General features: G+C 43.8%; 1 protein-coding gene across 5 annotated transcripts; it reads left to right on the top strand.

Annotated features, from left to right (window-relative positions):
* The first annotated feature begins 83 nt into the window (after positions 1-83).
* Positions 84-12303, top strand: LOC118707331 (serpin B8). 5 transcript variants are annotated; one of them, XM_036417448.2, is made up of 7 exons: positions 101-278; positions 3726-3965; positions 5249-5386; positions 7142-7259; positions 8811-8953; positions 10545-10697; positions 11777-12303. In XM_036417448.2, the coding sequence occupies exons 2-7, from the start codon at positions 3798-3800 to the stop codon at positions 12179-12181; spliced, it is 1125 nt and encodes a 374-aa protein (XP_036273341.1). In that variant the 5' UTR covers positions 101-278; positions 3726-3797; the 3' UTR covers positions 12182-12303. The 5 variants fall into 5 exon arrangements, with proteins under 5 accessions (XP_036273344.1, XP_036273341.1, XP_036273343.1 ...); XM_036417451.2 differs by lacking the exon at positions 10545-10697 and having other exon boundaries at positions 84-278; XM_036417450.2 differs by lacking the exon at positions 101-278 and having other exon boundaries at positions 3827-3965; positions 7142-7308.
* The last annotated feature ends 3197 nt before the right edge of the window (positions 12304-15500 follow it).

Here is a 15500-nt window from a genome sequence, read left to right as displayed (position 1 = left end):
ATACTAACACAGGAAAAGGAACAATCCCCCACTGGGTGAAGGACAGGACACCAGGCTCCCTGCCAACCCTCTGCACTGGCGCCTGGGCGGAGGGTGAGCTCCTAGCTTAGGCTCCTCCCGGGCTCCAGCCTGGGGATGCGGAGTCACAGGGCTCCGCCGGTGTAAGCGGACTACAGTGAGTCATCGCCGGAAGCAAATCAGAGCGAACGGGAAGCATCCTGCAAGTTGGATTAGTAGCTGCAGGAGCAGGAGCAGCAGCCGCGGCAGGAACTTCCCAGGTACCCGGGCTGGGAGGCGCTGGGGCCCTCAGGTTCCCGCGAGGACCCCACGGGCCTGGAGCTTGGGCGCGGGGCAGGGAGGAAGAAGGGAGGGAGGGAGAAAAGGGAGGGAGATAGGCAGATGGCAGAAGCTAGAGGAGGAAGGGGTGGAGAGGATTAGGGGCGAGGTGGCGAGGGGTAACCCGGCAGGATTGTTAATGGACCGGGGTCTCCGTGGTCTCCGCCGCGTCCCTGGCTCTGCCGTGCAGTCTGGTGCGTTACCGCGCGGTGCGTGTCCGCCTGGGCCGGGGGCGTGGGACCCAAGCGCTCCAGCGGCGCCTGGGTCTGGGGGGTCCCCGGGTGGGAGGGACCCTGCGTTGCGCTTTGCCGGTGGAGGAGGAGTAGCAGGTGACCCAGCAGGGTGGGCGGGGACATTGGGAGGTGAGTGGGAGGAGCCCCAGGGCGCAGCCGGAAAGCTGGGTGCTAATTGCACCCTGGCCTGGATTTTCTGTGCCTCCTGGGGCAAGTTCCGGTCGAGCCACCTCCTTCCCGCGCCAATGCCTGTCCCGTGACTGTCCTTCTGCGATCCAGCTTGTTTGTTTGTCTCTCTCCTTCCCCTTTTTCCCCTCCCTCCCCCTCTGATTCCTTCCTCCCTCCCTCCTTTCTTTTTCTATTTTTCTTCCATTCTTTGTCCATTTTTTCTTTCGTTCATCTGTTCTTCATGGGCTTCGCTCTCTCAGCTTGAGAAGGTGCGCCCTCACCTGTTTCTTCGCAGTAGCTACAGTACTTAATAGAATGGAGTCCCCACTCCTAGCCGCTCAGCCCTGTAGCTCCAGCCCCAGCTCCCTCTCCTTGTTGAGGCTGCTTCTGGCCCACAGGGCCTCTAAGTTCACTACCTGCCTGGCCCATCCTCCTGCCTGCCTCTCAGCTTCACTCCCCTAGACCCCCCCCCCCCCCCCCCACACACACACACAGGCTCCCAGATCTCCCAGAATGTCCCTGATTGCTACCTGCAAATATTGGACCTTCTCCAGAACTAGGTGACATTCTTGTCTTCCACCTCCACTGTACCTTTTGAGTAATATCCCATTTGCCTAGACTCTTCTGGAATCAGGATGCTGTGGTTCCCAATCTCTCCCTCTAGGACTCATGCTCACCTTATGCCACCTGCTGACCTTGGCAGACGCCCTGGCTGTCACAGTTCTGTTCTGTTGGTGCGGTGTGTTCCACACATGTCACCTGGAATGTACACCTTCCCCATTCCGTGCCGGCTCCTCATGTAAACTGCCTGGGGTTCCAGGCCCCTCCTCAGCATAATTAGTTAGCCGTCTATTAGAAGATACACTGAGGCACATTAAAAATTCTCAGTTTATTTGAGCAAAAAAGATCAGTTCGAGCCTGGCAGCATCCAATCTAGCAGACAGAAGGGAGCTCCAAGGAGCTGTAGCAAACGAAAGGTTTTTGTAGGCAGAAGGGACCAGGACAAGGAACCTAGACGGGCCAAAGGCCGGCTGGTTATTGCAGTTACTTTCCTTTAGGGCCGGCAGGGGTGTCTCAGGCAGATGACCTAACTAGTGCTGACCAGGTGATCCCTGACCCACTGTTTTAAGATTCAATTTCTGGGAGAACAAAACTGTAATTAAGTCTTGGTTTGGTGAGGCGGGCCTTCGCATAAGTGACTCCATTTTGGGTGTCTTGTCTTTTAAGAAGCTTCGGTGAAATCCTTGACTCCTGCCACTCCCTGCCCTGATGTGATCAGTCCCCCAGCAGGGCAGTTCCATCTCCGACTCTCTAGTGCATGAGCGTCCTCTGTATTCAGCTATACGGATCAATGGCAGTGTTCCAACAGCTGGATCCCCAGCCTTTTGTTCATGCTACAGGGAGAGCCATAGTATTTCTCTAAAGTTCTAATATATTCCTGTAAAGCATTTGTGTACAAACCATGCATGGCTTTCCAGCTCATAGCTCAGGTTCAGACTTCTAAACCTGGTACAAGGGGCCCATCCTGTCTCACCACATGCTGCCTCTGTGAGGACACCACTCCCTGGCCACACGCAAACATGTCCCCCTGCTACATTCTTTGCACCTGCCAATCCCACAGCCACCGCCTTAAAATTCACCTCCCTCTTTTCACCAGCTTACAGAAACTGTTGCCCCACCTTGTAGGGCCAGCTCACCGCTCATCTTCACCACGGGCGGCTGCTACCATAAATTCATTCTGCTGTTCTGTGGTCTTCCATGGCTCCTTGTAAATCCTCCTGTTGTAGGGCCCTTGGCTGGCTTGAAACCACGCGTTTATGTCTTTGTGTCTACCATAGGGAGGGAGGTCGCAGTAGGGAATTACGGCATTTATTGTTCATTTCCTTCCCCAATCCCATATAAGGAAAGGTCTGCCTGCTCTTTGAACAGATTCACTTTGGGAATGTGTGTTTGAGGAAGGGGATGGAGCGGGGCGTTGGCAGATGTTCAAAGCTCCCAGGAAGAGGAAGATGACACACACTTGGCACCACAAAGCTTGTTTTGCGGCTGACTAGGCCACTCTTACTATGAGACCTTACTGTGAGTCCTGACCTTGTCTGTTCACCTGCGAAGGGAAGACTAGTTTCATGCCAACTCATTTTATTGACTGGAAATCACATTGTCGTGTTTTTATGACACAGTTGAATTGTGGTACTGGTACCCAAAGGTGCTATTTTGTTTTATATCAAAATTAATTCATTTTTAGACTCATTGGGCAAGGTTCATTTTGTGTAAAGTTCCAATCCTTTAACAACTTTAGTGTACAGATGGGATTAGGAGTCTGCAGGTCTCAGAGAGTGTCCGAGCCTCTGCAGAAGTCCCGTTGCTAAGAGTGGGATCAGTTATGAGCTCTGGTATTTACTTGGTGAGTAAACCAGAACATTAGTTATCTATCAATGCTATAAAACCTTACCATAAATTTGGTGGCTTGAAAGCAACGAAAAATTATTATCAGACAGTTCTGGAGGCCAGAGTCCAAAATAGGTCCTCGGAGTTACTGTTTTGTTTTATTTTTCTGCAGGCCCAAGGAAAGAATCAGTTTCCTTGCCTTTTGCAGCCCTTAAAGGCTGCCTGCATCCCTTGGTTCCTGGGTTCTCATCATTCTGACTTTTGCATCCATCATCACCTCTCTGACTTTGATCCTCCTCCTTCCTCTTGTAAGGACCTGGTGATTATAGTGAGCCCACGTCGATTGTCCAGTAGACTCTCCCCATCGCATTATTCCTAATTCAGTGGCATCGGCAAAGTCCCCCATGCCACATAAGATAATGTAGTCACAGGTTGGGGAATTCAATGTCTTTGGGGGTAGAGTTATTCTGCCGACCACATCCAGTGTCAGAGGGTTTGGCTGATGTGCTTCTGTGTTGTGTTTTTATGACACAGTTGAATAGTGGCACTGGTACCCAAAGGTGTTCATTTGTTTTAATATTGAAATTAATTCCTTTTCAGATTCATTGGGCAAGATCCATTTTGGTATCATCCATCAACAGACCTTCCCTCGGTATCAACAGACCTTCCGTGATGGATGATTTTGGGGAAGCAAATGGCAGTTTTGCCATCACCTTATTAAAAATGTTGGGTGAAGAATACAACTCACAGAATGTGTTCTTTTCTCCCCTGAGCATCTCTTCTGCCCTGGCCATGGTCTTCATGGGGGCCAAAGGAGACACTGCAGCCCAGATGTCCCAGGTAGGTGTGCTGCCACAATGGAAGAACAATGCATGGTTTTCTCTGTTTCCGCAGGGCTGGTCTTTTCATATCTGTCCCAGCTGATGAAAGTCAAGGTGGCTGGTAGGTGGGAAGGGGGACACTTGCAGATGGACAAAGGGCAGATATAGGTAGAGCAGGGAAATTATATAGGACAGGGAATCTCCTCTTGGTGTTTATGGGAGAAATCAAGTATTAGGGTTATTTTCTGTAGATAAAGCATCAGTATGATACAGCAAAATTTTATCTTTGAGAATTAAGGTAAATTATAATTTTGTGTCATAAGAAGGCCAAAAATTTAAGCTTTATTATATTTTAACTTTTGCTAACACATTTCAAATGGAAATGTTGCTATGTAAATGAACTTTTTGTCAAACAAGTTATTTCTAATGTATGATTGTGCACAAGTGGAGGAAGAATGCACATAGAAGTGGACTTTTATTATCCAGAGTCACGTAGGATATATGATCTGACTGATCTGATGTGGGTTCTGTGTGACCTCAGCTACACTGAAGTAGAGGATAATACCTTAGGGAAAGAGTCCTTAACCTCTTTGTGTCTTAGTTTCTTTAATCGTCTTGTGAAAGGGACCCAGAATACTGCTTAGGGTCATCACTTTGCCAGTCACATCAGGGTGTACAGAAGCGAGTCCACTGTCTGAATCTCTGTGGTTGTTTCATCCAGTTCATGGGAGGACTGAGGCTTTGGGCTGGGGTTGTTGGTTGATACAGGAACAACCTGAATTCTCACTCTGGTCTGACATTTAAATCACAGTCTGGGCCGGAGAACCTCTGTAAAATTGCTGATGAGGCATTTTCATGTTTATTTCTGCTCATTCTTGAAATTTTCCCAGATCAGGCTAGATCCATTCCAGCCACCTATTTGTTGTGTTCCGTCTCCCTCAAGGGTTTTCACATCCTGCCTTCCTGGCCTCAGGATGTCATGTCGGGGAGGCTGTGAGTAGGGGCGGGGCGGGGTGGGGTTTGCAGTGGAGGAAGGAGGCAGTTTTGGTGGTTATAACTGAGAGGTACTGCTGCCATCTAGTGGGTGGAGGCCAGAGATGCTGCAGCATATCAGGCATGTACAGGACAGCCCCAACAACAAAGAAACTGGTCCAAAATGCCAGAAGTCCAAGGTTGAGAAACCCCGCGCTGACTGGTGAAAGCAAACTCATTTCGAGATAGGATCTGCTGTGATTTTCAGCACGGAGATGTGTTTGGGGGAGCAAAATGACAATGTTAAATGTGTGTGTTTTCTCTCTCCAGGCACTTTGTTTGAACAAGGCTGGTGATGTCCACCAAGGTTTCCAGGCACTTCTCTCGGATGTTAACAGATCTGACACCCAGTACTTGCTCAGAACTGCCAACAGACTATTTGGAGAAAAGACGTGTGATTTCCTCCCAGTACGTAGTACTCACACATTTTATTTATTTATTTATTTATTTATTTATTTATTTATTTATTATTTTTAATCCTCACCTGAAGACATACTTTTGTTGCTTTTAGAAAGAAAGAAAAGGGAGGGAGACAGAGAGAGAGCGAGAGAAAAACATTGATGTGAGAGTGAAACATCAATAGATAGCATCCGCACAAGCCCTGATTTGTGATTGTACTTGAAACCTGGGTATGTGCCCTGACCAGGAATGGAACCTGTGACCTTTATGTGTACTGGACAGAGCTCCAACCAACTGAGCCACATGGGCCAGGGCAGTAGTACTCACACATTGATTAACAAAATATTGAAAATAAAATGAAACTTAGGAGGAACTGAGATAAAGTATAACTCTACTGCCTTCAACATTTGCTTAGAATTTATACCTCTGTAATTATAATTTTGAATTTTTTGATAGCTTCTGAATTATGTTCTTTTTAAATTGCTTCTGGTATATCCCTCCTGAACTTTAATTTCAACATGTCCATCCTCTGACACACAGACTCTTTTCCTCTAGATCTGAGTAGTTGTTATTGATTGCAGTGTATAATTTCAGGGTTCCCTTGTCCAGTGAAAGAAAGCCTGCCACGATTCAGTAAATAAGTTCCAAAAAATGATGCTACGTAATATACAGAGAGATGCTATCTTGAGATAAATGAGCCTGGCCATCTTATTGGCTGGCAGTTCCCAAGATTCTTCAGTAGGGCTCACATCCCTACTGGTGGGTGCTAGCTACCCCGTGGAGGTTGCCTGCACTGGGCATAAAAAGTCATTGGAGATGATTCTGGATCTTTTAGCTGGCTAGGTCTTCTAGGATAAGCATGACTCCAGGAATCTACTGGTTAAACAATGTTCATTCTGAACATCAGCCTAATCTTTGAATATTGTAATTGGGGAATATTGGGGACACAACGAACCACCTGCCACCTTTCTCAGTTGCTGGGCTCTTCTCTCCACATCTTCTTTCTTCTGTAGAAGCTAAACTATTTGAGAACAGGAGATGGGCGGAGGATAGGCACCAGTTGCCAGGCACATTATATCTGAGACCAAGTTTTTATGAGGTGAGTTATTGTTGGGTTTTAATATATTGGGTAGAAGGCCTTCCTGATTTATCTTACCTCACATTTCAAAGGTCATCTGCTGCTGCTTGTTTTTCCCCTCTAATCCCTTACACACACACACACACACACACACACACACACACACCCCAGTCACATTCCACTCCTGGGAGACCTATAAGATTTCTTGATAATCTAGTTCTGCCATGGAGCCTCCCAATCACTCCACAGAGATGTTTCAGACCCTGGGGCTGGTGTCAGTGATGCAAAAATGATAAAGAAAGTTAGAGTGCTTAATTGGGGGAGGGAGACAGAAAAATCAACCAGAAAGTCAGTACACAGTTTAAGTGATTGATGGACATTCATGATGGGCTCTTTGGTGCATGCTTGCCACCCTCCATGTTCTCAAGACATCTTGTAACTATCTGTGTGTGTACGTCATCTCTCTCACAGGCTGGGAGCCACCTCCGGTCTCATGCCATGTCTTCACCCTGGTGTCCATCATCCCGTGGGTGGTCTGTGCATTTTTGATAATTGCATGAATGAGTTAATGTGCAGGATGAGCTGTGCAAGCAGTTAGGCTAGAAACATGTTCAGAAAAAACAGATGTGTTCCCACTGTGGGGACCTTTGCTGCATGGGGCCGGACTCAGTGTTTTGTGCTTGCAGGACTTTAAGGAATCCTGCCAGAAGTTCTATCAGGCCGAGTTGGAGGAGCTGTCCTTTGCTAAAGACACTGAGGAATGCAGGAAGCACATCAACGACTGGGTGGCAGAAAAGACTGAAGGTGAGAGATTTCATTTTAGTGGACTTGGGAAGCTGGGAAGGAACAGGAGGTGAGAGTGGCACTGTGACCTCCAGTGCCACTATTGGCACCCTGTAACCTGTGTGTGTGTGAGTGTGTTTGCTGTGATTTCAGGCCAGCATGCAGTTCTGTGATTTTTTTGGGGGGGCTGGGGGTGGGGGCTTGCAGGTCTTTTCTGTTTGTAATTAACAATCAGATCTTAGAGTGGTGATTACAAATAAAAACTTAAACCAGGTGTAGGGGTCTCAGATGATTCCTCCCCTTCTCCCCCCGGACTCTATTAGAAAATACCAGAATAATGCATCCTGATGGGGGTCCTGTTGTTTACTATCTGGGGGAGCCTTGCCCCACTCTGGGATAACACCCGATTTGGGTGGCAGCTGAGATAGGGCCGCCTTTCACGTGATCTCCCTATGGTAATGGAACAGCTCTGGTTTCATCCGTGGCCTGCTCCTTCTTTGCCATGAGGCTGTGGCTAAGTTTGCTTTTAGAGGGTGACATTTTCTGAGTCTGTTCCAGATTCAGGAACCACAGCCTATGCAGAGCCTGCAAAGTCCCCTGTCCAAACCAAGTTCAGTCTCAGCAGAAATAGTTCCCCTAGTTCCTGAACTTTAATTTCAATATGTCCACATGCCCACCCAGCACTCATCACTCCATTCATTCAATCTTTGTGGCATCCCCACCATCTCAGGTAGCAGCAACGATCATGATTATACTGAAAGCCCATAACATAATGACTGTTGCAAGGAAAGAGACTTTTATGTTTTCTTAGGTGTTATGTGTGGTGGTTTCTTCGTCCCCGTAGTTGGAATAGCTGTAAGTCACTAGCGAAGCCAGAAGCTTTGTACCTCACCTTCCTTCACCTGTTGCATCCCCTCCATAGCTGTTCACACCTTTCCTTCCATCAGGCTGACCATCCCACATGTTTTCCAGAATATTAGAGCTGGAGGGACTTTGGGGATCACCTTGTCCCCACTTTCATTGAATGACAAGTTGGGCTTCTTCATTGCATCCCCCTAATTCCTTTGTTCTTTTCACCCTCTTCAGGAAGCCTGCCTTCTCCCACGATCAGGCTGCATTTCCCATTCTTTGGAAGGCTCTCCTCCCCTCAGCTAAGAATTATCTGGCCTAAAATGTCAATAGTGGCATGGTTGAGAAATTATGGTGCCAAGGTTGAGTGGCTTATCGTTCAAATCAGGTCTCTTGGATTATTTTCTCAGCCCAGTCACTTGCCATCTAGTGACCTTAGCAAAAAAATCAGGCAAATGCTCTGAACCTGGATTTCTGCATCTGTCAGTTGAGGGCAAAATGATAGTGGACCGGCCTCTTTCAGGATTGCTGCTGAAGGACAGACAGTACTCTGCGTGGGTGCCCTGCCTGAAGCATCATCGTCCTGAGTCATCAGGCAGCCAAAAAGACAGGATTCCAGCCTGGCTGTGAACCAAGCCTCAGTGTTCTATGTCAAGAGGACTTTTGTAAAAGAATGTTTATTCTCCCATAAATAATAATAAACTTCTCTCCTGCTCTTTACAGGTAAGATTTCGGAGATTTTGGGTGTTGGCACCGTTGATCCACTGACCAAACTGGTTCTGGTGAATGCGATCTACTTCAAAGGCAGGTGGAAGGAGCAGTTCGACAGGAAGCACACAAGGGGGATGCCCTTCAAAGTCAACCAGGTAGGGACAGTGACTTCAGATACATGCTATTTTCTGAAAGTGGCACACTGGGAATGGTTGTGAATGGGAAAAAAAAGTCAATTGTTTATTTCACACTATTTTGATTGTTGACCCATTTCTGAATGTATTTCATGCCTCCTATATATGTTATTGGAAAAGGGAGGAGAAAAATGAAAATGGTTTTTCTATTGATAGTTTCCTTTTTTCAGTCCTTGTTCAAATTGACCTTCTATCCCTGGTCACATTCTTGCAATGGAAAGAAAATTTCTTCTGAGCCTTGGAGTTATGCTTGTACTGTACTATCACTGCCTGTATTTACTTAGACACCTCTTTAGTGTCATGGAAAACTGTGCCTATTTATTGCCTTAGAATCCATGGCTATGCAGTTCTAAGCACAAGGAAAATGTTGTTAACAGATGTTAAGGCTGAATGTTTATTTTTAATTTTGGGGGGAATCTTTTAAAAATAAAAATTGTATATTTTAAAGGTGTTCAAGATTATGATTTAATATGTATAGTGAAAAGCTAACTAACATATTTCTCCACATACTTATCTTCTTGTGTGTGTAATGAGAGCCCTGAAATTTACTCTGTTAGCAATTATCCAGTATTTAATACAGTTTTATTTATTTATTTATTTATTTATTTATTCATTTATTTATTTTATTGATATTTTACAGAGAGGAAGAGAGAGTGATAGAGAGCTAGAAACGTCGATGAGAGAGAAACATCGGCCAGCTGCCTCTTGCACACCCCCTACTGGGGATGTGCCCACAACCAATGTACATGCCCTTGACCGGAATTGAACCTGGGACCTTTCAGTCCACAGACCGACGCTCTACCACTGAGCCAAACCGGTTTTGGCTTAATATAGTTTTATTAACTTTAGTCATCATGTTGTACATTAGGTATCCAGGTGTATAAGTCTAACATTAAAAATACATCTCTCCATTCCTTTCTGAGTATCATAATGGCTGGTGCTAATAGCTGAAATTTCACCTCCATTAGCTTTACAATAGCATTTTGCACAAAGATTTAAAAATCTAGAATATATTTGATACAAGCTTTAAAAATGGTGGACTCTATACATCTTGTTGAGGTTCTCCCTTAAAGAAAATCAAAGCTGTACAATCAATGGTATAATTGAGCAACTTTTCAGAATGAAAGTCTAACTTCCTTTGGCCTATACATCTTCTATAACCTGATCCTTCAGCCCAAAGACCTGAATATTAGTTCATTCTCCTCTAAACTAAGAAAAATAATTTTTAATTATAAGGTCTCTTGGAGTGCTTCTTTATGCATTTTCTCAAAAAAGAAAACCTAAACTCCTTCCAAAAATAATGAGAGAGTTTTATGTCTGTCCATATTTTCCAGTTTATTCTCTTATCTGGTTATAATTGATCTGGCTGGGACATGCGCATATTGTACTCAATACTAATATGTAATAATGAGGATTCTTTTTATCTATCAGCATAAATGCACAGAAGTAATCGTTCTCTTATATGTACCTAGGGGTTCTGTGAATTAGATATATTTTTAGTGAACTGTGCTCCTTTTTCAATAACCTGATTTTAATTTCATGTTTTCATTAGGAAAAAAAGACAGTGCAGATGATGTTTAAGCATGACAAATTTAAAATGGGCTGCATAGAGGAGGTGCAAAGCCAGGTCCTGGAGCTGCCCTATGCGGGAGAGGAGCTGAGCATGGTCATTCTGCTGCCTGATGAAGGCATGGATCTTGCAGTGGTAAGTCCGGGACAGTGAATGTGTGTATCCAGCCTTAGCTCCTTTCTTCAAGGCCGCCCATCAGATGGCATTTTTAATTAGGGGTTATTACACAGAGTACTGGATAAACACTATGGCATGTCTTTGGTGGGGGGGTGTATAAGCATTTCTGTTGAGAATATATCTAGGAATGGAATTGCGGGTAAGGACAAATGTTGAAGCTAAGGAAAGTTCCAAGAATTTAAGAGAATTATTCATTATTCTTTATTCTGAAGAGAGGGGCTCGTTGAGGGACCAGTAACTATTGAATGGAAGTACTAGAAAAGGACAGGATTGATCTGGGCAGAGTTCCTCAAACATTTGTGTGCGTACAAATTTCCTGGGGATCTCGTTACAATGAAGATTTGACTAGAGGCTATGGCCTGAGAATTCTTTGCATTTCTAACAAGATTCCAGGTGATACAGCTGCTATTATTGGTCATGGATTGCGTTTTGAGTAACAAGAGTACAGGAGAGCAGTGTATCTTAGACAGGAGCAGAGAGCCCTCTTCCCATGACAGAAAAGGAACAGAACTCAGGAAGAAGGTAAATTTGTAAGATGGATGATACAGGACCATCAATGTGCTGGCTGTCTGGATCCCTCATTTATAAACCCTCATTTATAATGTTTGCTGATTTCATGCAAATACTCCACTTTGGCTAAGTTTAGGTTACCAAGAGTTTAACAATTGACTGTCGCCAGATATACAAGCTAGCTCCTCCAGCACACCAATGCACAGGATGTTGAGGGTGGGGTCTGCCTGATTATTAAAATATAAGTATATTAAAAATATTTGAAATTAATTTGGTATAGAGGGTTTTAAAAAACATCTCCCATTGTCTTAGGTGTTTTCTAGTTGTTTTATACTTGGTTCCACAAAAAAGGAAAAAGGTAAGAATTTGAGGGGAAATCTTGGTGTATTTGGTGTAGGGACAATCTCTGTAGATTGTCTTGGATCAGAACTCAGCATCTAGTTGCATGTTATCGGGGATGGGATAAAAGAGGTTTACACCAGGATATTGTCATCTAGATTTTTGGATCTGAATCTTCATTATTTCAGGTGGAAAAGGCACTTACATATGAGAAGTTCAGAACTTGGACGGATCCAGAAAACATGAGTGAGATTAAAGTTCAAGTTTTCCTTCCCCGGTTAAAACTGGAGGAGAGCTATGACTTGGAGTCTTTTCTTCGAAGTTTAGGAATGACTGATGCTTTTGAGGAAACCAAGGCAGACTTTTCTGGAATGTCAACTAAGAAGAATGTGCCCGTGTCCAAGGTTGCACACAAGTGCTTTGTAGAGGTCAATGAGGAAGGCACAGAGGCGGCTGGAGCCACTGCCGTCATCAGGAATTCCCGGAGCATCAGAATAGAGCCAAAATTCTGTGCAGACCATCCATTCCTTTTCTTCATCAGGCACCACAAAACCAACAGCATCTTGTTCTGCGGCAGGTTCTCTTCTCCATAAAGAGATGCTGTTGCTCACAGGTGCTCCTTTCCCTTCTGCCAACCTTGCCTTGATTCAGACTCTGTAGGCCCAAATTGGTGCATGTGGTGGCATGAATGCCAAAATAAAGTGTTTGCACCTAGGATGTCTGCGAATGTCTTTACTGAATATTCCATTGCCGCTGAGAATAATTGAGACTTCAAATGGGTGGAGTTTGGGAAGGAGAAGGGTATGCTTGTTCTGGAATGTTTGGGGAGCTCTTCCCTCTCGAAGACTCTGCCCTCACCTACCTGCCATAAGATGGCCAGGAGTCCTCGAAGCCTGTGCCCATTGTGGGCATCTTTAGGAACATGTCAAGGATTGATAAATCAGCCCTCCACATGCCCTTTATTCTGCAACAATCTCAAAGATCATTGAGGTGCCCACCACCACTGCCAGGCTCAGTTGGAGATGGCAGTGTCCAGGCCCCCTGCACACAAGGCCAGGGGTGGATGCTACAATGAACATTAGCCACCCATGTCTCATAACAGCTGGGACAGAGTGTCCCCCGGGCAATATCCCACAGACAGCCTTGCATGTTCCACATCTCACACAGTTTCATAGGCAATTCACTCCTTCAAATCTTTTTTTGTCCTAAACCTGATATGAGTTCAGAGGCCCAGCAGGGAGCTTCAGGACTGAGTTTGGAGCCAAATCTCTGAAACATGCCCAGTCCTCTCCATTTCCCTTGCTTCTGAAACACACACAACCAGGAAGGAACCCACATCAAGCACTTCTTGGAAGCAATGACCCTCTAGTTAACCACATGTAGTCAGACATGGCTCAAGCACCCTGCCTTGCTGAGGAAGCAGATCTCCCTACATCATTTTTTTCAGATTGAAAAAAACACACACTTTTGTGTGTGTGTGTGTGTGTGTGTGTGTGTGTGTGTAATGGCAACACTTTGGAAACTATAGAAAAGTATACAAAGAAAATTAGTCACTCTAAGTTTGACTACCCATCAATCACTATTGTGGTTTTTTTTTTTTTTTTTTTTTTTTTTTTAGTCTGAATTAATGCTTTAATCACTATTGTTAACAATGATAATATCCTTCCTTGTTCTATATATGTAAATAGAAGTTTATAAACATTTTAGCACAAGCTAATCATGCCCTTCTGTAGCTAATTTCTACCCTTACAACTATCTGCTTTTGATTTGCAGTAACATATTATAGTATTTTCTGCTCCCATACATATTGTTCTTTCTATACCCTTAATGGAGTTCTATCTATTTGTCCTTGAACAAACTACCTTTAAAAAAAAATTAGGTAGGCTTTGTAGTATGTCTTAGTTATTTATATCTGAAATAGAGAAATGCTGTCAATCTAGTAATAATTAATGTCGTTTTTAAACATTCGTTTAAAATCTTGTTTGGCGTTGACTTGTATTGACATAACCTTCAAACACGTGGTATCTACAGAACGTATGAAGTGCAATTAACAAGTTTTGCTTGAAAAAGTTTGTGTTTGGTTTGGTTTTTGTTGCAAAACTAGGGCTAAGAAGATGGCGGATGAAGAGCATATTCGGCACTGCATGCTTTACGAGTTCCAATTAGGAAGAAAAGCAAGTGAGGCTGCAAAAAAACATCTGTAGTGCTCTTGGTCAAGATGCAGTTAGCACCAGAAAATGCCAGCGTTGGTTTGAGAAATTTCGCGAGGGAAATTTTTCGTTAGATGACAAGAGTGGTCGAGGCCGGGTGTCCAATTTTGATCAAGAAGCTCTTCAAGCTCTTTTGGTGCAAAATCCTCAAATTACCTAACAAGAGCTTGCGACAACTTTAAATTGTTCACAAAAACAATTTCCAATCAATTGCGTGCACTTGGCAAAGTCCAAAAGTTTGGAAAATGGGTTCCTCATGAGTTGACCGACAACAACCATAATCAAAGAGTCACAATTTGCAGTTTGCTCCTCTCTCGTCAAAACCATTTGCCGTTTTTAGAGCAAATTGTTACCGGAGATGAACAATGGGTGCTGTATGTTAATTTGAAAAGGCGGCCTCAATGGTTGGACAAAAATGAGGCTCCGCAGCCCACGCCAAAACCTGACTTGCATGCGAAAAAGTGATGTTGTGTGTTTGGTGGAATTTTAAAGGAATTCTTCATTATGAACTTTTACCATCTAACCAAACCATTACAAGTGCAGTGTATAGTGCTCAATTGAAAAGGTTAGCCCAAGCTTTAAGAGAAAAAGAACCCACGCTGATTAATCGGAAGGGCGTAATTCTTCACCACGATAACGCACGACCGCATACTGCAAGAATCACTGCTGAAAAACTGCGCCAGTTGGAATGGGAAGTTCTCCCTCAACCTGCATATTCTCCTGATATTGCCCCTTCCGATTACCATTTGTTTCGTTCTTTGCAAAACTTTCTTGGAAAAAAATTTAATAATGAAGAATGCCTCAAAAATGCATTGACCGAATTTTTTGCATCAAAATCACAAGAATTTTACAACAGAGGGATTAAAATGCTTCCTGAGCGTTGGGCACAAGTAGTAGAAAACAATTGCAACTATATTGTTGATTAAATTTTGTTGTATTGTTTAAATAAATTCGATTTAAAAAAGTATTAGAAAACGACATTAATTATTACTAGACCTAATAGTTTGATCTTAGATGTCCTTGGCTTCCTTATAAATCTTACTATATGGACCTCATCTATTTTCTTTTTAATTGTGTTTTCTTATCAGATATTTTAAATTGTTTACTTTTTATCACTATTATCTCCTTTTGTTTTCTTATTTAAAATGTCTTTTGTATCTGGCTGATGTGACTTAGTAGTTAAATATTGACCCATACACTGAGAGGTCACTGGTACAATTCCCAGTCAGGGCACATGTCCGAGTTGTGGGCTCAATCCCTAGTAGTGGGTCCCACAGGAGGCAACCAGTTGATGTTTCTCTCTCATCAATGTTTCTGTCTCTCCCTTTCCCTTCCTCTCTCTCAAAATCAATAAAAATATAAAAAATAAAATGTCTGTTGCAACAGTTCTGTTTCAAATGTTTAGGTTGGTCAATTTCTTTCTTTTTTTATTATTGACATTATTACAGATATCCCACATTCTCCCTTCCCAGCCCCTACTCCCATTTTGCTCACCTCAGTCAATTTATTTTATAGTGTTTTTCTTCCTCAAATATCCAGTTTTTGGTCTGTGGGTTCAAGTGCCTTGGGTTATCAGATATGATCTGCTGATAGGGGATGAGTAAGGCTTCAAAGTCAAACCTTTTTTTATTTTTTATTTTTTTAGTGACAGTCCTACCTAGTTTGATGACACATTTTCTGTCAGTCCACCAGGAAAATCTCA

This window comes from Pipistrellus kuhlii, unplaced genomic scaffold, assembly GCF_014108245.1.
Source record: "Pipistrellus kuhlii isolate mPipKuh1 unplaced genomic scaffold, mPipKuh1.p scaffold_m20_p_6, whole genome shotgun sequence".
In the NCBI taxonomy this organism is placed as follows: domain Eukaryota; kingdom Metazoa; phylum Chordata; class Mammalia; order Chiroptera; family Vespertilionidae; genus Pipistrellus; species Pipistrellus kuhlii.
Note: the sequence above shows the minus strand (reverse complement) of the source record. Positions and strands in the feature narration are given on the sequence as shown.

What these genes read in the sequence shown, in the direction of transcription:
- LOC118707331 (XM_036417448.2), top strand. Translation starts at nt 3,798, where the DNA reads ATGGATGATTTTGGGGAAGCAAATGGCAGTTTTGCCATCACCTTATTA. An exon ending in CTGCAGCCCAGATGTCCCAG is followed by an intron (nt 3,966 to 5,248) that starts GTAGGTGTGCTG and finishes TTCTCTCTCCAG; the next exon opens with GCACTTTGTTTGAACAAGGC. An exon ending in AGACGTGTGATTTCCTCCCA is followed by an intron (nt 5,387 to 7,141) that starts GTACGTAGTACT and finishes TTGTGCTTGCAG; the next exon opens with GACTTTAAGGAATCCTGCCA.